This window comes from Tilletiopsis washingtonensis, assembly GCF_003144115.1.
Source record: "Tilletiopsis washingtonensis strain MCA 4186 unplaced genomic scaffold FA09scaffold_11, whole genome shotgun sequence".
In the NCBI taxonomy this organism is placed as follows: Eukaryota; Fungi; Basidiomycota; class Exobasidiomycetes; order Entylomatales; genus Tilletiopsis; species Tilletiopsis washingtonensis.
Window position 1 is genome coordinate 325,911 of NW_020312008.1, and position 19,251 is coordinate 345,161.

Here is a 19,251-nt window from a genome sequence, read left to right on the forward strand (position 1 = left end):
GCGGCCGGGCGGAGGGCGGTACGCCATGCTGCTGCGGTGGCGGGCGACACAAGCCTGCGAGAGGGACGCGAGACGAGGGAAGAGTAGCCGAGCCAGGCTGCGGCCGACGAGGTGGAAGGTGGGTGACGGACGCAGGGGTGCGAGAGTGGGAAGACAAGGCGGCTCGAGAGCGGATGGCGAGCGCGCGAGGCGCGGCGCGCGCGCGGCGGCGGCGGCGGCGGTGCGCATCGTGCGGCGCCCGTGCATGCAGCCTCAGCCGCAGCGCCTCGCTGGCGCCTCTGCCCGCCTGCGGCTCCCACGGCGGCGGGGTGCGCGTCTCGCGCTCGCCGGCCGCCGCCGTGTGCTTTGCGCCTTGCGCCTCACCACGGCTCCCTGCAGGAAGGGCCTAAGCAGAAGGCTCCGACGCCGACGCGCGCACAGCAGCAGCGACGCTTGGCTTTGGCCGTCCTCAGCAAGCCTGTCGCTCGCTTATGCGGTCGGACAGGACCTTGTGTGCACCTTGCCGCAGCAGCACACGCCAGAGGCTTCAGCCGCGTCCGGCGTGCGACACGCGGCGACAAGAGGGCAGATGCATCGGCCATTAGCACTCGCACACGCTCACACTTGGACGCATCAGCCCGTCCACCGTCGCATGCACACGCTGCCATTGCACTCAGAGATCCTCGACCTGGCCCTTGCTCCGGCGATCCCAGCGCAGGCCAAACACGTCAGGCCGGCTGTAGTGACCCATGGCGTCAAAGTCCATCTTCGCCCGCACAATGTCGGCCTTGTCGACGAGCGCCGTAAGGATGCCGGCCTCGTTCCACAGCGGGCCCGCGAGGAACTCGCCCAGCGGGCCCACGATGCACGAGCCGCCCTTGGTCACGATCTGGTCCGGCGCTGCGTCTGGCAGGCGGTTTCAGACACGTCGACTGGCGGACAGGCACGGCTCACTCACCCTTGAGCTCTGGATCGGCGCTCGGATAATCGTCCGGGAAGTGCGCTCTTGTATTGAATTGATTGACGCTGACGACGAAGCAGCGGCCCTCTTGCGCGATGTGCTGACAGGCCTGTGTCAGAGGCGCGAGCTGCTCGCCGAGCAGCGCTGCTCACCTGCATGGACGGCGGCCACGTCTCTCTGGCGTCCGCCGTCGGGGCGCAGTACAGCTCGACGCCCTCGGAGTAGAGCGCCGCACGGTGCAGCGGGGCGTAGTCTGCTCGACATATCAGCTCTTGGCTTCGTCGCGAAGGTCCGGCTCGACTCACTCTCCCAGCAGATGCAGGCGCCGACGCGGCCAGCCGGCGTGGGCACGACTCGAATGCCAGCACCATCGCCGAAGCCCCACACGAGGCGCTCGGTGCCCGTCGGCATGAGCTTGCGGTGGGCCACGAGCAGCTCGCCCGACGGCGAAATAGTGAGCGACGTACAGTACAGCGTGCCAGCGCCGCCGGGGTTCGCCGAGCCGTACTCGCTGCGCCGCTTGCCCGTCTCGGGACAGTCGCAGCGCTCCACGACGCCCACGACGAGCGTGGCGTTGTTCTCGCGCGCCACGCTGCGGATCTGCGACATGACCGGGCCCTCGGTGTCGGCGACGGGCACGCAACTCGAGTGGTAGCGCTCGAACCAGGCGCGGCCCTCGGGCGTGCGAGAGCCGATCTTGGCGCCGAATGTGCTGCCTCGAGGGTACGCGGAGAGGAACGCCTCGGGAAAGACGATCAGAAGCGGCGCTGTCGCGTGCAGGGCCCTCGCCTTCGCGGCCGCCTTGGACGCCAGGTCGCGCAGCGCCACCAGCGCACCCTGCAGGTCAAATGACGGCGGCGAGTCCTGCACGGCGGCAAGAAGCACCGGCTGCGCTGCTGATGGCTCGCTCATTGTGGAGGTGTGATGGAGGCAAGGCAAGCGGTCTGGGATGGCAGCGCCGCACTTGATGGGCGGCTCATCGGGCCGAGTCAGGCCGCGTCCGTGCGCGCTGCGGGGTAGCGCGCCGCGTCGGTGACCGGCACGCCGCCCGCCGGACAAGCACCCCTACCTCTGCTCCTCACAACGTCTATAGATTGGTATGCCGCTGCTGGATATATACGATGCGCTACAGACTCGCAGTAACGATGCGTAGGCCGCCGTAGTCGGCCAGGCGGAAGCGGCCGCCGCAGATGGTGCCGTTGCGGCCGGGGCACGAGATGAACATCCGCGTGCGCGAGACGCCCAGGCGCTTCGAGAGGGCCTCGACCTGCGGCGCTAGAGTCAGCCTGGGCAGGATCAGTGCGAAATGTGGTGGAGCTCACCACGACAGGCGAGAAGGCCTCGCTCTCGACGAAGACGAGGTCGACGGTGATCGTCGGGAAGCTCTGCGCGAGGTCAGTATGGGCTGGACAGGGCCGCGCAGCGGGCGCACCTCGTCCACGAGCTGGCTGTTGGCCTCGAGCTCCGAGGGAATGTCCACCACCTCCGAGAAGCAGTGCACGAGAATGACTCGGGAGCATGCAGGCTCGTTCTAGGCGGGCTGCGAGTTAGCTGCCGCACCTTGAAGCCGCATAGAGAGGCGCTCACCTGCTGCACGTAAGTCAAAGCTCGCACGAGCGCCGAGATGTCGTCGGTCGCAGTGAAGAAGACGACTGGCTCCCGCCGCGAGCGTCGAATCCAGCGGATCACTGCCTTGCGAATGGCGTTGGTGCGAGGCGTGATCCACCGCACCTGCGCCTTGACGAAGCCCGGCGGCGTAGGAAGGATGCGCTGCTGCGCTGCCCACAGCAGCAGGCGCACCAGGCGCACCTTGTCCGCCAGCGCGAGGAGGACGATCAGGATGACGCCGGCATAGATGGCCGTCTGGCCCAGCACGGCAGGTGCGATCGCCGCGTTGCCGGCGATGGCGATCACGCCGACGCAGAAGGCGAGCAGCACGACCAGCAGCGGAGTGCGCGGCGAGCGAGGCAGCGTGGGTCGGGAGTGAAGCTGCGCGGCGTCAGCGCGACGCAAGTTGAAGCGCAGAGGCGGCACGACTCACCAGTGTGAGGAGCGACAGCGGGAAGAACGACATGACCAACAGGAAGACGATGCTGACTGAACGTGGAGGTGAGCTGTAGGCTCTGACAGGAGGGGCTGCTGCACTCACAGACGCTCGACATGATCGTCAGGTTGAAGTTGGACGTGCCGCACATGATCAAGCAGAGCGCGAGGAAGAGCACAATCTGCGGCCAGCGAGCACCTGTGCGCGGCAAAGCGCGCTGGAAGAAGTTCGCCAGGATCTTGTCGTTCACCAGGGCCTGCGCAGTGCCCATGCAGCCGACGGTACCCGAGATGATGCCTCCGGCAAGCACGATGACCGCATCGACGATCACGATGTACTTCAGCCAGCCGCCCGAGAGCGCGCCCAGCGACGCGAGGATGTTGGGCGTGCCGATGATCGAGCTCATCGGCATGGTCGCGACGATGAGCAGGGCGAGTGCCGGCTCCGTGAGCAGCACGGAGATGTGTAGGTTGCGCAGCGCGCGCGGGAAGCCGCCTGCCTTGACTGCGCTCACGTACGACGGCGTGCTCTCCACGCCCGTAAGGCCGACGAAGGCGATGCAGGTGCCATCGAAGACGATGCGCGCCACGTTGCGGCCGCTCGTCAGATCCACGCCCTTGGCGACATTCCAGTTGTCCACGAGCGTGGCGTTGCCCAGCTTGGCCCACGTCACGATGCCGGCGACGATGAGCATGGCCATCGTCGTGAGGTGGATCGTGACCATGCCAAGCGCCACATTGGCGCTGTCTTTGACGCCCAGCATGCAGATGGCCGCCATGGCGACCAGCAGCACGATCGTCATGATACGCATGTCCAAGCCCGGCACCTCGGCGGAGATGTAGCTGGCGGCGGTGCCAGCAGACACGGCGCCAGTCGCGACGGCGTCGAGCAGGTAGAAGGCGCCCGCCACGAGCTGGAGTTTTGGTCAGTACTGCCGCATCTACAGCAGTAGGTCGACTCACTGCCAGCGTGCGCCCGCCAGAGTTGATCATATACGTGTAGCTACCTGCGTCCGCACTCGAGAGCGCAGAGGACAGCTCGCAGAGGACGGGACGGAAGGGCCAGAGCAGCATGGCGGCGATGAAGAGCGACAGCGGGCTCCAGATGGACGCGACAGCCAGCACTGCTGGCAGCGAGTAGAACGCCGAGCCGGTCACCGCATTGCCTGCCAGCGCAAAGGCGCGCCACTGCCCGAGCTTGGGCTGCGGCAGCGCTGCGATGGTTGCAGCAGCGGAGTTGAGCTCGGCCTGGGACAGCACCAGCATGCTCATGCTGCCCCAGCCAGCGAACTCCCATGCGTGCGTGCTCGGCACGCCGTCCGCGTCTTCCGGCTCGACGCCGCGCGAGATCTTGAGGTTCCGCCCGCCATGCGCTCCTGCCTCCGGGGCAATCGGGTCGCTAGACGGCAGTACCTCATCTGGATCGAAGGGGCGGATGTGCGAGACTGCCGGGTGGCCAGCCTCGATGCGCTCAGAGGTCGGCGAGACGATCCTGCGCTTCCTCTGCCGCCGCACGATCGTGGCAACTGCGAGCACACTCAGTGCTGTGCCTCCCCTACACAGCTGGGCGCTACTCACACTGAGACTCGGCGAACGATGGCGGGTACACAGAGTCCGCGTCACCATCATCCTTGCCCTCCTCCGCAACTGCGTCTTCGTCCACGATCTCGTCGCTGTGCTTCGTGTCCTTCTGCGGCCGAAAGGCCAGGCTGGACGGGCCCGCCTCCCAGATGGGGCCAAGGCCGATTGGGTAGTCACCTGCGTCCGACTCGCCCGTCGGCGCAGCGCTGCGACCGGGCATGCGGCGAATGGGGCTGCCGCGCGAGAAGGCCTGCTGGGCCCAGACGCGGCGGCGCGTGGGCGTGGCGCCGGCCTGCAGCGGATGCGACGTCGACGTGCCCGGGCTGCTGCTCAGGCGCGCCGTGCCGCGGTGCTCGGGCGTGGCGGGCGGATGGCCGGACGCATCGTCGGCGCCGTCCCAGACGTCGTCTGCGGAGCCCATTGCGGGAGCGGGCGAGCGGTGCGGGGGAGGAGGTGGTGTGCGAGAAGGAAGAGGCTCGCGCGCAGAGAGGAGAGAAGGGCGCCAAGCCACACAACTTTTTCCCGCGGCGTGAACGCGCGCCAAGAGAAGGCGCCGCGTGTTGGTTCGGTGCGCGTCCGCCAGAGGCAGCCTGCGTCCCACTGCCTCGGGCACGCCTCGAGACTGTCATCGCCTGAGACAAAAATGCGAGCGGCTGCACTTTATCAAGCAGGAGCGCAGACTGTGGGTCTAGATATAAATTCACTGGGGATCAGCACTTGCGCGCCTGTGATTCCAGGTGTCAGCCGAGACTCGAGAGCGGGCTCCTATGCTGGCCTCACGATGCCATGTCGCAGTTCTTCGGCCCTGCACTAGAGTCAGCAGCTGGCAGAATGTATGACGGGAGCAGGAGAAGTCTCACCGGTACTCGAACCTGCGCAAGGGCCAGGCCAGGTCAGCGCGAGTCAGGTGACACTCGGCGGTGGACTCACATGATGTGCACGGCGCAGTAGAGCGCACAGCAGGCGGCCGCCAGGAAGCGCAGGCCTGGCATCGAGGGTCAGCCCTTCTCTCGAAGACGCTGCCGGTGCAATACGCACCGTTCCAGGTGCCGAGCAGCTCCTGCCACATGTACTTCATGCCCTCGGTGCCAATCGCAAAGCCGACCAGGTTCGCCGTCATCATGAGCAGGACATTGAGCACGCCGCCGAACGCGCACACGTGGCGGTACCACCACTGCGTGCCGAACTGCGCAGACAGTCAGCCAGGCTGCAGGCGAGAAGCCACGTCGAGACTCACGCGCTTCGCCGGCAGCAGCGCGGCGGCGGCCAGCTCAGGCACGATGAAGGCGGTCACGAGCCAGCCCCACGTCAGCAGCTTGAGGCTAAGGTCGTGCCACAGCGCGACGAAGGTGAAGACGAGGAGTGTAGCCGGGATGAGGTTCTTCGAGCCGCCGACAGGCACGTAGATGTAGCTGGACAGGCGAGGTGAGCATGTACCGTGCTGAGCGCAAGCCACGCCACGCACCGGACAGTCCAAAGGTTGTAGCTGCGGTGCCAGCTGCGCCAGAAGCCCATCGTCGAGTAGTTATTCGCCATGCAGCGCACCATGTTCTCCGGCGGCTCGACGCCGTCCAGCAGCGCCCAGAGGCGGAAGAAGCGCCAGGGGATGAGGAGCTGGGCAGGTGCGTGTCAGCGAGCAGCACAGCATGGCGCCTGCTCGAGACACACCTTGAGCCACACGATGATCAGGTTCCAGAAGCCGATCATGCTCAGCTGCATCGGCGTGCTGCCGGCCCACGCCTTCGAGTCCTTGATGGCGTTGACGTAGATGTAGTGCAGCACAAGCTCCATCGTCAGCAGGCAGGCGGCGAAGCGCACGGCGTAGCTGATGCGCGAGGCCCGCGTCAGCCGTGGCGGGTTGTCGAGCTGCCGTACAAAGTCGTTGAAGCCCATGATGGGGCCGGCAATGAAGAGCGGCGGGTAGCAGACGTAGAGCAGGTAGTGCCCGAACGAGTACTTTTCCTGCGACAGCGACGTGGCTGCACGCTTGCGCGGCTCCGGCTCGGGCTGGTGCGGTGAGGTCAGATGCTAAGCGGCTCGGGAGCGGTCGAGTGCGCTCACCTCGTAGAGCTTGGGCGGTGCCTGCCGTGCCCAGTGCAGGTCGAGCGCGTACGAGACGAGGCGCAGCATGGAGATATTGAAGTTGATCTGCCAGCGAGGCAGCAGGCCGGGGTAGTCATCCTGCAGTGTCTCGCATCAGCGTGTGGGGACGGCAGCGATGCCGCCGCACTCACAAGCCAGCCGAGCTGCCAGCTCAGATCCCGCCAGGGGAAGCCGTCATTCCAGTGCACGGCCGCCAGCGTGCCGATGTTGAACGTCCAGATCAGCACGGGCGCAACGCGCGTGCCGCCAAACGAGCGTGCGATGGTGTAGTTGATGAGCAGCACGAGTCCGAGCTTGAGCGCGTTGGTGCCGTGCAGCGCAATGACGAAGACGGCAGTGAAGACTGCAAGGAAGAAGCGGCGCTGCGGCGCAGCAGTGCTCTGGCTGTGCCCTGAGCTGCGCAGGCTGGGCACCTGCGCCGCCTTGCCGCCGCCGAAGCGCGAGGAGAGCCACGAGAGCGAACAGTATACGGCCAGCAGCACGGCGAGCAGCGGAAAGTGCTCGCGGAACGTCTTGTACTGGAAGTCTGAGTCGTCCTGCGGCACCCCGCGTCAGCTTGGCAGAGCCTGTGCATGGCCCGCTCTGCTCACTCGTAACCGCCCAAAGAGCCAGCCTTGACGCAGGTGCGAGCGATAGCGCGGGAAGTTCGGCGCTGACGCTGCCGGCATAGGTGTGGCATTAGCAGCAGCAGTGGCGGCCATGCACGCAGCATTGTCCAGGCCCGTTCCCCATCACTTGTATGTCTTGCCTCTCCTTCGCCTCCTCTGAGCCGAGCACTTCGACGCTGCAGCTGATGTGGAGGCAGCGACGGGACTGCAGCCTCTACCGCCCGACTCGCTCCGCAGACCCGCATCACTCACGCTGGCTCAGCTGCACGGGCACATACACCATGTAGGGAACCGCGGCGCACACGATGGCGGCATAGAGGCGGTACTCCCACGTGCCCCATCGCGACGGCTTGGGCAGCTCCGTCGCCATGCTGCGGCGGCGCGCCTCTCGCTGCTCGACGCGCAGCTGCGCCGCCGAGGCGCTCGACGCCGGCGCCGGCTCCGTGTCGATGGTGAGCGCTGCGGCGCCGCGCGGGCCCAGCAGGCGGTGCGCGAGCGAGTGCTCGGACGGCGCGGCGGGCATGCGCGAGCCGGACGGCACGGCCAGGCTGCCCATGCGGCCGTGCCGTGCGCCACTGCTGCCGGCGGGCGACGCGGGCGGGTAGTCCATCGTCGTCGAGTCGAGACGCAGCGTGTGGACGGGAAGCATGGAGGCACGGACGGCGAGAGGAGCGCCCACTCGAGGCTGCGCGGCGGGGTCGATGCGGGGAAGAAGCAAGGCGCCGCGCCAAGCGCGCGCGAAGCCGAGCGAGCCGTGTGCGCGCCGTGCGAGATGCGTGCGCCAACAGCGGCGGCCGCCGGGCGCGTCGCGGTGTTGGTCTCGCGTCGCCTGGAAACGCGCGCCCCACCACTCTGCGACACCTCACAAGCAAGCATTGGTCAGATCAAACCCCCACACTGCTGACAGAGAGATCACGATGGTAGATTGAAGGTGTGTGTAGGACAGGAGACGGGAAGATGAGACGGGCTGGAGCTAGACATGGGACTCGACGGCACGCGTGGGCGGAAGGGGCCGGTGCGGTGGGCTAGAGAGCGATGCTAGATCGGCTACGACGCGCGCTGCAGCAGGTCGGGACGAGCCTGAAGGGCTTGCGGCGAGCAGGCCCTGCCAGGTCGAGTAGACGGCCGGACGGATGCTGCGAAGCGGCTTGTTGGGCTTACGCAGAGTTGCATGGCAGCATGTCTCCGCCGCCGTGTCCTGGATGCGGAGCGAGCTCGACGCATGTTGGGCGCGAGACTGGCGGAGCGTGCTTAAATGCTGGCTTGAGATGTTGTGGACCACCGCGGTGGTGGACCTGGACGACGAGAGCTTCGACGGGTGGATGACGAGGCATTCCTCACTCAGCCCGAGCGGCGGAAGAGGCGGCGGATGACCTTGTTCTCCGACGTGGTCTTGTCGGGCTGTGCGTTCTTGAGCACGCCGGGTGCGTGTGCTTGACCGTTGCCGCCGGCGCCGAAGCGGCGCAGGAAGGCGGCGACGTCCTGGTCGTACTCGAACGACTTGGCATCGGCGGCGTCGCGCGCCGGCGGCGCAGAGCGTGAGGCGCTGGGCGCAGCCGTCTTGGCCGGCTTGGACGCCTTGGCGGCGGCCTTGCTGGCCTTTCCCGGTGCCGAGACACGCAGCGGAGCGCCGGCGACGGACATGCCCGAGGTGTGGGCGCGCAGGAAGGCGGCGACGTCGGCGTCGTAGGAGAAGGCCTTGGGCGACGACGACGAGGAGAGCAGAGGCGCAATGGAGGCGCCGTCCGAGGCCGTCATGCTGCTGTTGCGGCTCGAGGTGCGCGAGAGAGAGGCGGGAGTGATGCGAGACATGCTGGGCTGTGAGGTGTGGTGTGTGGGAAGAGAGGGCGAGGCTCGGAGGGGGCGTGCTTAAGTAGACGCAGCGCGACGTCGAGGCGGGCGCCAGACACCATGCCTCCTCGGGCAGGCCGGCAGTCTACCTGGCGCTTGCGCAGCGCTGCCATGGCCGGCCGAGCGAGGCGATGCGAGGTGACTCTCGTTGACTGCGCAGCGACGGCCAGCTCCGCGCAGCAGTAAGAGTGTCGTTGCGCACGGTGCGCCGTCGTTGCCCGGCCTGCGATGGCGTGCAGCTGCGGAGGCGTGGGAGATGCTGCCGCTCCGCCCTCTCCGCCGTCCTGCACGCCTCGGCGCCCTGACGCAGCCTTGCTGCTGCCGCTGTGTGAGCGACGCGCGGCCCGCTGACGCGGCCCCCTCACGAGCCCAAACTCGGACAGCGGACAGCGTGAGCGGTTCAGGCACGCATACAGGGAGCAACTTTGCGATCGGGATGCGGCTGGCCGGCAAAGCACGCGCCGCAGCGGCAGATGGGCGGCGCTGTGGAGGCCCTATCGCAGGCGCCCAGCGTGGCGCTCCCCACGCCGCGTCGCCTGCTCCGCTTGGCCGGTGCAGCGCTTGGTGTCCTGCGCACCCGGGGCCCTGACTCTGAGCTGCGGCTCCGCCTTGCACCCCTCCATCGACGGCCGCGGCCGCGGGAGTGACGAGCTAAACACGGCACGCTCCGTCGCGGCATGCCCTTAGCACGCCCCTGATGCGCCTGGCCGGGCAATGCCGAGCGCGGCGCCATTGCGTCGCATGGTGCGTCTCGATGCGCAGCAGAACGGTGCGCAGCAGCGAGGCATGTGGGGCGACATGCCGCAGCAGATGCGAGCGGGGCGCAGCGGAGGCGTGCGGAGGCGTTGCTGCGGCTGCGCACGCTGGCTGCGCGCCCAAGCTCCGATCTCGCTCCGCTGTGCTGCGCAGCTGCTGCGGCTGGGGCTGCATCTATCGTATGGCGAAGGTGGAGTGAGCCTCGAGAGGGGCATGCTGCCGCTCTGCAGCTCCGAGATGCCTCGCGGATGCAGCGCGTGCAGGCACCAAGCGCCGCCCATGCGCATGACACGACGTCTGCGTGCTTTCCGGGCGCCGCCGCGCCGTTGCCGGGCGCACGCCTTCGCCTGCAAGGCACTCCCGCTCGTTCATGCCCCGCGGGCACGAGTCATCGTGACGCTGTCGTCGCGACAAGGCCTGCGCTTCTCCCGCGTGCCGGTCTTGGTGCGCTCTCGCCGCGACGCAGACTTGCCTGCTTGCCTTGGCTTGCAGCATCAGTGGTCCAGCAGCGAGGGCATCGGAAATAGCACGGCAGGCGGTCACACTGGCTTGCCTTCGCTCGACGGCTGTCTGCGCGGGCACCGCTCCGCCATGCCACTGAACCCCACCTCCTCGCTCCGGACCACAGCATGCTTCAGTCGGACGGCATTCCGATTTCGTATAGCAAGCGGGGCATGAGGCAGGACGAGCAGCGGAGCGGTATGAGCAGAGGACTCTGCGGAGAGAGCACGGCAGGGGGAAATGGGATATGCGTGACGTGCCTATGGCAGATATGGAAGCAGAGCGGGGAGTGGAGGAGCCTCAGATGCGAGCCTCACGCACGACGGCGTCGGCGCCGACGGGCCGCTCGACGCCGAGGTCCTTTGCGACGTTGCGCGAGACGTAGCGTGCCGACGACATGGTGCTGATCATCGGGTTGACGCCCGTGGCCTCGGGCAGGATGGAGGCGTCGGCGACCCAGAGGTTCTTTGCGCCCCATACGCGGCCCTCGGGGTCGCAGGCGCTGTGCGACGGCTTGCCGCCCATGCGGCACGAGCCCATCTGGTGCGCCGAGCCGATCGTCGTCCACTGCGGGCGCGCGCCGGCCTTCTCGACCTTGGCCTGCCAGGCCTGGAATTCCGGGTCGAGCAGATTGCGCGACACGGCGTTCGCCGGCGTCGACGTCGACGGCAGCGCCGTCGTCTCCGGCGGCACATCGTCGCCGACGGGCCGGCCGTGCTGGCTCAGCACCGGCATGAACGGCTCGACGCCCGTCTGCACCGTGGCAATCTCGCACGCGCCGGCCATCATGTGGATCTCGGTGGCGCGCAGCAGGCCCTGCAGCAGGCTGGCCTGGTCGTGCTTGCTGATCGTGTAGTCCATGCGCGCCTGGCCCTCGCCGTCGACGAACACGCGGCCGCCGTCGCGGTCGCGCGTGATGCAGATGATGGTGAAGCTGTGCGAGTAGCGCAGCATCTTCTTGCGGTGCTCCTCGGCGCTCTGCCAGTTGCTGAAGGCGGCGTGGATCGAGGGGCTCGAGGCAATGACCTCGAGCTTGCAGCCCCAGCCCTCGGCGTCGACGAGCTCGGCGGCGTTCGACACCATCGTCAGCAGCGATCCCTCCCACGGCTTCACCGGGAAGTCGTAGTAGCCCACGACGACGGACGTCGGGTGCAGGTGCAGGTTGCGGCCGATCTGCTTGTTGTAGCTCAGCTCCGGCGTGCGCTGCAGCACCGCCGGCGTGTTGACACTGCCCGCCGACACGACGACGCCGCGGTTGGCGCGGATGGTGACGTTGCGCCCCTCGCACACGGCGTACGCGCCGACGGCCGTGCGCTTGTCCTTGCCCTCCATGATGAGGCGCCGGATGTCCGTGTTGATCATGAAGGCCGCGTTGCCCGTCTCGGCGGCGTCGCGCAGCCACGTCACCGTGCCGCCCTGCTTGTGTCCGCTGACGCAGCCCAGCTGGCACTTGCCGCAGTAGTGCACATGGCCGCCCGTGTTCTGCGGCACGGCGTCGCACGGCTGGCCCGCGCGCTGAGCGCCGAGTGCCAGCAGCGAGTTGGCGACATTGTGCTTGATGTTGGCCGTGCTGCAGCCCATGCGGCCGCACACGGCGTTGAGGTCGTCGGTGAAGGCCGGGCTGAGGTAGTACGGCACGCCGTGCTTCTGCGCCCACGCCTTGCGCGCAAAGTGGCGCGGCTTCAGCGACGCCGACCAGTTGACGGTGGTGCCGCCGCCGAACGTCGAGCCTGCCAGCACGTTGACCGAGCCGTCCTCCGTCGGCAGCAGGCCCTCGCCCTCGTACATGGCTGGGTAGCCCTGGTCCTCGCGGCCCGTCACGTCCGCCGGACGCAGGTAGCCACCCTTGTCGACGACGAGCACGCGCAGGCCCCGCTCACTGAGGTACTTGGCCGCCACACCACCGCCCGAGCCAGAGCCGACGATGAGCACGTCGGTGTCGATGACAATCTCGGAGCTGGCTGCCTGCGCGTGCACGCGGTCGTTCTCAAACTTGAAGTTGTGCAGCGGCGACTCCTTTGCGTTGCTCTCGTTGCGGTACTTCTGCCAGTCATCGGCCGGCGCGTCGTTGTAGCCGACGGCCTCCCAGGCTGTCTGGTTGAAGCGGTAGAAGGTGATGAGGATGAGGCCCTTGAAGCCGGCGGCGCCCTTCTGGATGAGCGCGAGCGGCGAGGCGAGCCAGCCGGTGAGGATGCCCTCGCGCGTCTTGCGGTCGAGGTTGGGGAAGGCGGTGATGTGGCCGGTGAGCGCGAGCGTGCCGGCGCGCGTGCTGAGGATGGTGAGCAGCAGCGAGATGTCGCCGAGCGTCTTTGCGCTGAGCGACGCCTTTGCCTGGTGCGCCAGGCAGTCGAGCAGGTGCGGGTGGTCGGCAAAGCCCTCGGTGGCGAAGCGTGTGACGAGGTCGCGCTGCCGCTGCGTGGCCTCCTGCGGGAGCGCGGCGATGATGTCGGCGGCCGCCTCGCCCTCGAGGTGCGGCACGAAGGCATCGGCGATGGCAAGCATCACCTGCGAGAGCGTGTGAGGCGGGCGCATGCACGCACGCCCCACGGCCACTCACCGTGCGCTGCGACTCGCTCCAGAGCTTGTCTGCGGTGGTTCTGAGCTTGAGCGCCATGGTGGATGTGGGGAGTATGGCGCGGGGTGTGATGGTGGGAGGAGAGGTGGCGGCCGCTGCGAGACGGTGAGGTCTGCGCCTCGCTGTTGCGGTGCCGCCGTCAAAAGCGGCAGAGTCTGAGTGCGGGGGAGCGGGCGGACGTGCGCCGTGCGCAAAGACACGGCTGCCGTGCCTCGCCGCCGCGCCTGCTGCTGTCGTGCGCCGCCGCCGCAGCACCTCCCTCGCAGAAGCCGCCGACTGGCCCAGCGCCGTCGAAGCTACCCCTTCTCCTCATCCACGCTGACGCACAGGCAGGAGAGCACACTGCGACGCCTGACAGCGAGGCACCGCTCCGCCGGCACGGGGCCTGCGCCTTGGCCGTGGTGCCTCGGCGCCGAGGCGGCGGCGCGAGAAGAAAGGGAAGCGAGCAGCGGCCATCGCTCATGCAGCGCACCGAGCGGCAGCCGCTCAGCCAGCGTCTCGGCGGACAGCGGCACCGAGAGGCGAGCTCTCCTCTCCAGTGGACACTCGTCTGCCGCTGCGGCGGCGCGACCCTCTCCCCCACAGCCATTTCACGGCTCCCGACGGCTTCGCCCGCCACGCTGCTGGACGGCGCCCGATGAGGTGAGGTAAAAGCGCGTCGCCCGAGTCCCGTGCCCGAGGTTGGGCACCGCGCATCCCCTCCTCGGCCCTCTTCCTTGCCCAGCGGGCACAAGCACACCTGGAGCGGCGAAGGAGAGCGCCGTAGACCTTCTTGAGCCTCCAGAGTCTGAGTGCCAGACCGCAGGAGAGCGAGAGGTGCGATGAGGTTGCAGGCGCGGTCTGCAGCTGGTCTCGCGCTTGGGCCGTCTCGCGCGCCGCGCGCCTCGCGTCCCGACTTCGCGACGTCTCTCATCTGCGAGCCGTCAAGCTTGCGCCTGAAGCTCACGCCGCAGCAGCACAGCTTGCTTAGGCTGCTCGACTCTCTGCACCCTGAACGCGACCTCTCGCAGCCAAGCCGGCCATCTCGCCTCGAGGATGGTACAAGCCGACGCAGCGCTCTGCTCGCCGAGGCTCCACGCTGCATCTTGCTCTCTGCGCTGCGCGAGCGGAGCGGTGCGGCGTGCCCGAGGCTCGGGCATCATGCGCGATGCTTTCACACGCCGGACCAAAGCGCGGCCAGATCTCGGTGCGGGCTTTACGTAAGCACAACGACCCCTCCTCCGTCCGAGCGACCTGCCCGCACCCTTGCCTGCGTCTGCAGCTGGGCTGGACGAGCGACGCATCGCTGCTTCATCTCGCTGCAGAGACTCAGAGTGCTGGGCCCAGGAATCCAGGCTTCGCGAGGGCGCAAGCCGCGAGCAGGGCAGCAGCCACACACGCGCGAAGGCAGCGCGACGCGACGCCGGCGCGGGCCTCAAAGGCTCAACCCTCTGGAGTCGGACGTGCTTGCCATGGGTGTTGCGATGTTCAGGCAGATCTGTGAGCCCTGTGCAGTCCTGACAGTGGTTGCTGTGGAAGGAGCAGCTCGCCGAGGGTGGCTGGGACGTGGCTCACGTGGCGGCGCCGGCGCCGGCGGCCGAAGCGCGCCGGGGCCGACTGCTGGCGCGGGGAAGGCGGCCAGGGCGTGCGGCCGGTGCGGCAGGGGCTCGCTCGCGATGCAGCGCGACGCTTGGCTTGGCCCGTGGCTCGCAGCTGTCCCTTCGCTCCGCACCTCCACCACCGCAGCCCCACCATGCAGCCGTCCCTCCTGCGCTCGAGCGCCAGCTACATCGTCGCCGCCAAGCGCACGCCCTTCGGCGCGTTCGGCGGCAAGCTCTCGGCGCTCACCGCCTCGCAGCTCGGCGGCCACGCCAGCAAGGCGGCGCTCGCCGAGCTGCCCGCCGGCACGCGCGTCGATGCGACCATCTTCGGCAACGTGCATGCCTCGGACAACGCCGCCGCCTACCTGGCGCGCCACGTCGGCCACCACGCCGGCCTGCCCGTCACCGTGCCGGCGCTGACGGTGAACCGCCTCTGCGGCTCGGGCTTCCAGAGCATCATCAACGCCGTGCACGAGATCAAGGCCGGCGACGCCAACGTGATTGTCACTGGCGGCACTGAGAGCATGAGCCAGGCGCCCTACACGCTCAGCGGCGTGCGCTTCGGCGGCGGCAAGTACGGCGTCGACCTCAAGCTCGTCGACTCGCTCGCCGCCGCGCTCACCGACATGGTGCCCACGCCGACGCCCATGGGTGAGTGGCAGTGAAGGTGGAGAAGGACGCGTTTCTGTGCTGACTGTGTGCTGCGCTCTGCGCTCTCTTTGCACTGTCTCAGGGTGAGTGCACGCCGATGCTCAGCCACGCTGCGCCAGCGCTGACCCTTTTCGCAGCATCACTGCCGAGAACCTGGCTGTCAAGTACGGCATCACGCGCGAGCAGTGCGACGCCTACGCGCTGCAGTCGCAGCAGCGGTGGCAGGCCGCCAACAAGGCGGGCGCGTTCGCCGACGAGATCTCGCCTGTTGAGGTGAAGGTCAAGCGGGTGAGTAGAGGCTCGGCGCTGTGCGGCAGCTATAGGCCTGCAAGCGCTGATCGCCTGGCGCAGGCGATGGAGACGTTCAGCGTCGACGAGCACCCGCGCGGCCAGACGACGGCCGAGTCGCTCGCCAAGCTGCCCTCAGTGTTCAAGAAGGAGGGCACTGTTACCGCCGGCAATGCCAGTGGCATCTGTGACGGCGCCGCCGCCAACGTTGTGGCGTCCGAGGCGGCCGTGCAGGAGTTCGGCCTCAAGCCGCTCGCGCGCATCGTCAGCTACGGCGTCACGGCCTGCGAGCCATCGATCATGGGCGTGAGTCGAGGTCGCCAGGCTGCGCTCCACAAGCGCTAAGCTCATGTCTGTTCCCCAGATCGGCCCGGTGGAGGCCATCAAGCTGGCGCTCAAGCGCGCTGGCCTGCAGCTGAGCGACATTGACGGCCCGATCGAGGTCAACGAGGCGTTCGCAGCGCAGTTCCTGGCCGTGCAGAAGGAGCTCGGCCTGCCCGACGAGCAGACGAACCAGTTCGGTGGCGCCATCGGTGCGTCTTGCCTCTCAGTCGCAACCTCGAGCACGCGCAGCTAACGCGCCTCACAGCTCTCGGCCACCCGCTCGGCGCATCTGGCGCACGCATCATGGCCAACCTGACGCACAACGTGCGCCGCCTCAACAAGCGCTACGCCCTCGGTGCCGCGTGCATTGGCGGCGGCCAGGGCATTGCGATCATCATCGAGGCATGCGCATGAAGCGACGGCAGAGCCATGAAACGTGTGTAGACCTGAGCCACTCTCCTCTTTCGGCGGACCCGCTGGGTTCGCTTAATGCATCGATACGCAGCAGGGTGGCAGGTGCTGATTAAGTGGTGGGTGAGGTGTACAGAGCAAGGCGAGTCGGCCTCTAGCTCGTGGGTGGCCGCTCGACGTGCTGTGCCTCTTCGCGGTCGAGACCCGCGCGCTCGAGCAGCTGCGCCAGTGATGGCCCGGCCGGCGTCCCCGCTTCTGATCCCTGCGCTCGCCGCACTTCGTCGACGATGGCCTTTGCACGTGCGCGGGCCACCTCGTCCATGATGCTAGCGCGTGTCCGCGGCTCCTCCTTCGCCTCGGCTGGCGTCTTCTCCGCCTCAGCTGTGGGGCTTGGAGGCCGTGGCGGCGTGACCACGGGCACAGACACGCGCTTCGAGCCAGCCGCGACGGCCGCATCGTCGCCGTCGAGAATCTGGCCCAGCCGCAGAGCCTCAGGTCCCTCGACCCAGCCGGACCGCAGCGCCAGGCGCAGCAGCACCGCGACGGCATGCTGCAGGCGTTCGCGGTCGTGCTCGATCTCGGCGATAGAGCGCTCGCCCCGCGAAGCGCGTGATGACCGCTGCGCGGGCCGTGGAGGTGCCGCTTCTGATGGCTCGGGCTCAAAGTGGTCCTGCTGCGCTGAGCTCGACCCCTCTCCAGCAGCAGCCTGCTCTCCTTTGTCCGTCCCCTCCTCTTCCTCATCCCGCGTGCCTTCTCGCCAAAGCTCTGAGCGCGCGACGCCCATGCGCTCGCCAAGAAGCTCTACTGCATCTCGCAGCTCTTCCACTGCATCCTCTGTGCGATCGCGCTGTTTCTTGTTTGACCGACTGCCGCGGTAGCTCTCGCCGATGATGAGCGCCGCCGCGATGGCGAAGAGGAAGCCTGTCGCACCGCTGCCATCAGCGCTGCTACCATCCGGCGCTGCGAGCGCACTCACCTTCGGAAATAGCCGCCGCGCCATTGTCGATAGCGCGCTTCTCATTCAGCGGCCGCACCTTTGTGTGCGCGGCCGTGCCGCCCATGAGGTTGCTGCGCAGAGCCATCTCGATGCGATGCTGCCGCTGCGCCAAGGCGATGCACATATTCTTGAACGACTCATGGTGCTGTGCCTGCACCTTGATCTGCGTCGCGATGGGCTTGGCAATGGTGCGGATCAGCAGCTGAGGAGGAGGCGTCAGTCGAGCGGCGTGGATGCGCGACGCAGCAGGCCATCGTCACGCCTGAACACCAGTGCGCCGGGCCAGTGGCCGAGAAGCCCTGCACAGGGCCTAGAGATGCGCTGCCACAGTCCAGGTACGTACCGTGGCGATCTTGGCGGTAGCCATGGCTGCGGTGCGCGCCGCTGCACGGGCGTGGCGGCGCTGAGGAGCAGGTGGGCTGGCGCTGCAGAGTGTGTCGCTCGTGGACGGGTGCTCGAGATGTCAGGGCGGAGCGAGCCGCCGGAAGCTGCGCTGCAGCTATGCGGGGGAACGGCGTGCAGCGGAACAGCGAGATGCGGAGCCGCCGAGCAGGTGCCAGTGCAGGGTGCAGCGAGGAGAGCGGTGCGGAGTGGAGGCGACGAGGATGGAGGCCGGGATGGAGCCGAGCGAGCGGGCAGCCGCGCGCGCCGCATCGCAGGCCGAGGAGCTTCGCTGCGCCCCGTGCGCAGCTCCGCGGCATCCGCGGCGCGTCGTCGCCCCGCCAGCCCGTCCATCGCGCCTGCTCAGCGCCCCCCTCCGCGTGTCATTCGCCCTCGGGTGCGGCAGCACGCAGCACCGTGCAGCGCACGGAGCCGCAGCTCGCCGTCGGCATACGCGTGTTGACTCAGAGTGGGTCGAGCGAGGCGGAGGCAAGTGCTTCCGCCGGCGTGGATGCCGAGCAGACCGAGGGACCAAATCGCCCGCTTTGCTCCTTTCAGAACCGCAGTGCCGGCTGTAGGGCCGCAAGCTCGGTGCAAGTCTTCGCTTCTTTCTGCCTGAACTCGGCAGAGAGACGAGAACCCACAATCAGCTCGTCACCGAAGAGGTTGCACTTGGAGCCGACGGCACCGCCAGCAGAGAAGCAACAGCTCCTCGTCGGCCAGCAGAGTTCAGACGCAGCCGCAGCGGTGTGGAGTGACATGCCGCAGCATGCGGCCTGCCACCTCGCTGCTACTCCGTCGCGGCAGCACTAATTTCCGAGTGCCCTCTCGGTGCCCGGCATTGGCTCAGCAGCGTTCCGCAGCTCCTCCTTCTCGCTGCTCCACTCAAGCCGTCCGGCTCGTTCACTATTCCCTCCGCGACGCTGCCCGACGCAGCGACGTGCAGCGTGCCTGCGTCGCCGCATTGTCGGTGCATGCAGGCCCTCCTTCTCAGCGAGTACCCGGCTCTCCTCGGGCGGCAATGCTTTCGAGCTGGCAACCCTCCTGATGCAGGCGTGCGCAATGCCCCCATGGCGGCCAGGTGCCACCTCGCAATCACTGCATGCTGCAGCATGCAGGGCCAAGAGCCGACGTCGCAGATCCCCGCCCGGAGCCGACGCTGAGCTGGTGGCGGAGCAGGTGTGCGCGGAAAGGGACAGGTGTCGCAAGTCGGCTGGCCTGTGAGACGAAGCTGTCGGTGACCCTGGCCGAGTGGGAGGATCAGGCGCCTCCGTCGTCTCGGCACGCCCAATGTCGTGAGGACGACCTTGATGGCGCGTGGCCAGGTAAGGAGTAGGCGAGCACCATGTGCTGCAGGAGTGCTGGGCTCAGCAAGGATGCAGCGGAGGGAGAAGACGCAGTTGCATGAGGGCATGGCCGGCCGGCGTGCGGGTGCCAAGCAACATCGACCCTGTCCAATGGGCTGGGTGCCGCTTCGGAGGCCGATGCAGCTGCAGGCGCAGCGAGATGCAGGCGCCGGCGGAGGGGCTGCCGCGCCGACGCGCCGCTGCACCGCTGCCGCCCGCTCAACGGGCACGGCACCCCGGCCTGCCACATCTGATGGCTGCTCGCCGTGCTGCCCGGTGCCGAAGCGCAGCACTCGAGCTGCCCCACGATGAGCT

General features: G+C 68.0%; 7 protein-coding genes across 7 annotated transcripts; 1 reads left to right on the forward strand and 6 right to left on the reverse strand.

Annotated features, from left to right (window-relative positions):
- Positions 1-622: 622 nt before the first annotated feature.
- On the reverse strand, positions 623-1,910 carry FA09DRAFT_330063 (carbon-nitrogen hydrolase). Its single transcript, XM_025742446.1, has 4 exons — positions 1,246-1,910; positions 1,093-1,193; positions 938-1,040; positions 623-885 (listed from the first exon to the last, which is right to left on the reverse strand). Exons 1-4 carry the CDS (start codon positions 1,850-1,852, stop codon positions 653-655), a joined length of 1,044 nt encoding a protein of 347 aa, XP_025598179.1. The 5' UTR covers positions 1,853-1,910; the 3' UTR covers positions 623-652.
- Positions 1,911-2,066: 156 nt separating this feature from the next.
- Positions 2,067-4,609, reverse strand: FA09DRAFT_297615 (hypothetical protein; the record flags this gene model as incomplete). Its single annotated transcript, XM_025740213.1, has 7 exons — positions 2,067-2,207; positions 2,263-2,325; positions 2,373-2,471; positions 2,528-2,929; positions 2,982-3,037; positions 3,090-3,897; positions 3,947-4,609. The coding sequence occupies 7 exons, from the start codon at positions 4,607-4,609 to the stop codon at positions 2,067-2,069; spliced, it is 2,232 nt and encodes a 743-aa protein (XP_025598180.1).
- A 637-nt stretch (positions 4,610-5,246) lies between these two features.
- Positions 5,247-7,737, reverse strand: FA09DRAFT_330065 (putative GUP1-Multimembrane-spanning protein essential for proton symport of glycerol). Its single transcript, XM_025742447.1, has 12 exons — positions 7,528-7,737; positions 7,258-7,327; positions 6,799-7,203; positions 6,626-6,745; positions 6,233-6,571; positions 6,030-6,178; positions 5,802-5,976; positions 5,603-5,750; positions 5,493-5,549; positions 5,464-5,466; positions 5,345-5,376; positions 5,247-5,289 (listed from the first exon to the last, which is right to left on the reverse strand). The coding sequence occupies exons 1-12, from the start codon at positions 7,614-7,616 to the stop codon at positions 5,275-5,277; spliced, it is 1,602 nt and encodes a 533-aa protein (XP_025598181.1). The 5' UTR covers positions 7,617-7,737; the 3' UTR covers positions 5,247-5,274.
- A 446-nt stretch (positions 7,738-8,183) lies between these two features.
- FA09DRAFT_330067 (hypothetical protein) lies at positions 8,184-9,340 on the reverse strand. The gene has a single exon (XM_025742448.1). The coding sequence runs from the start codon at positions 9,085-9,087 to the stop codon at positions 8,617-8,619; it is 471 nt and encodes a 156-aa protein (XP_025598182.1). The 5' UTR covers positions 9,088-9,340; the 3' UTR covers positions 8,184-8,616.
- A 1,173-nt stretch (positions 9,341-10,513) lies between these two features.
- On the reverse strand, positions 10,514-13,120 carry FA09DRAFT_318871 (long-chain fatty alcohol dehydrogenase). The gene is made up of 2 exons (XM_025740916.1): positions 12,941-13,120; positions 10,514-12,888 (listed from the first exon to the last, which is right to left on the reverse strand). Exons 1-2 carry the CDS (start codon positions 12,995-12,997, stop codon positions 10,684-10,686), a joined length of 2,262 nt encoding a protein of 753 aa, XP_025598183.1. The 5' UTR covers positions 12,998-13,120; the 3' UTR covers positions 10,514-10,683.
- Positions 13,121-14,690: 1,570 nt separating this feature from the next.
- Positions 14,691-16,215, forward strand: FA09DRAFT_325547 (thiolase; the record flags this gene model as incomplete). Its single annotated transcript, XM_025741174.1, has 5 exons — positions 14,691-15,189; position 15,272; positions 15,327-15,783; positions 15,842-16,010; positions 16,067-16,215. 5 exons carry the CDS (start codon positions 14,691-14,693, stop codon positions 16,213-16,215), a joined length of 1,275 nt encoding a protein of 424 aa, XP_025598184.1.
- On the reverse strand, positions 16,197-17,775 carry FA09DRAFT_330069 (OPA3-domain-containing protein). The gene is made up of 3 exons (XM_025742449.1): positions 17,553-17,775; positions 17,189-17,411; positions 16,197-17,133 (listed from the first exon to the last, which is right to left on the reverse strand). Exons 1-3 carry the CDS (start codon positions 17,574-17,576, stop codon positions 16,367-16,369), a joined length of 1,014 nt encoding a protein of 337 aa, XP_025598185.1. The 5' UTR covers positions 17,577-17,775; the 3' UTR covers positions 16,197-16,366.
- Between the last annotated feature and the right edge of the window lie 1,476 nt (positions 17,776-19,251).

Coding starts and splice junctions, on each gene's coding strand:
- FA09DRAFT_330067 (XM_025742448.1), bottom strand. CDS start 9,087: ATGTCTCGCATCACTCCCGCCTCTCTCTCGCGCACCTCGAGCCGCAAC.
- FA09DRAFT_330065 (XM_025742447.1), bottom strand. CDS start 7,616: ATGGGGCACGTGGGAGTACCGCCTCTATGCCGCCATCGTGTGCGCCGC. Junction 6,179..6,232: donor TGATCATCGTGTGGCTCAAG/GTGTGTCTCGAG, acceptor GCACCTGCCCAG/CTCCTCATCCCCTGGCGCTT. Junction 5,550..5,602: donor GCTGCTCGGCACCTGGAACG/GTGCGTATTGCA, acceptor CCTCGATGCCAG/GCCTGCGCTTCCTGGCGGCC.
- FA09DRAFT_330063 (XM_025742446.1), bottom strand. CDS start 1,852: ATGAGCGAGCCATCAGCAGCGCAGCCGGTGCTTCTTGCCGCCGTGCAG. Junction 1,194..1,245: donor CGCCTGCATCTGCTGGGAGA/GTGAGTCGAGCC, acceptor TATGTCGAGCAG/ACTACGCCCCGCTGCACCGT. Junction 886..937: donor CGCCGATCCAGAGCTCAAGG/GTGAGTGAGCCG, acceptor ACCGCCTGCCAG/ACGCAGCGCCGGACCAGATC.
- FA09DRAFT_330069 (XM_025742449.1), bottom strand. CDS start 17,576: ATGGCTACCGCCAAGATCGCCACG. Junction 17,412..17,552: donor CTACCGCCAAGATCGCCACG/GTACGTACCTGG, acceptor CCTCCTCCTCAG/CTGCTGATCCGCACCATTGC. Junction 17,134..17,188: donor CGCGGCGGCTATTTCCGAAG/GTGAGTGCGCTC, acceptor GCGGTGCGACAG/GCTTCCTCTTCGCCATCGCG.
- FA09DRAFT_318871 (XM_025740916.1), bottom strand. CDS start 12,997: ATGGCGCTCAAGCTCAGAACCACCGCAGACAAGCTCTGGAGCGAGTCG. Junction 12,889..12,940: donor GGAGCGAGTCGCAGCGCACG/GTGAGTGGCCGT, acceptor ACGCTCTCGCAG/GTGATGCTTGCCATCGCCGA.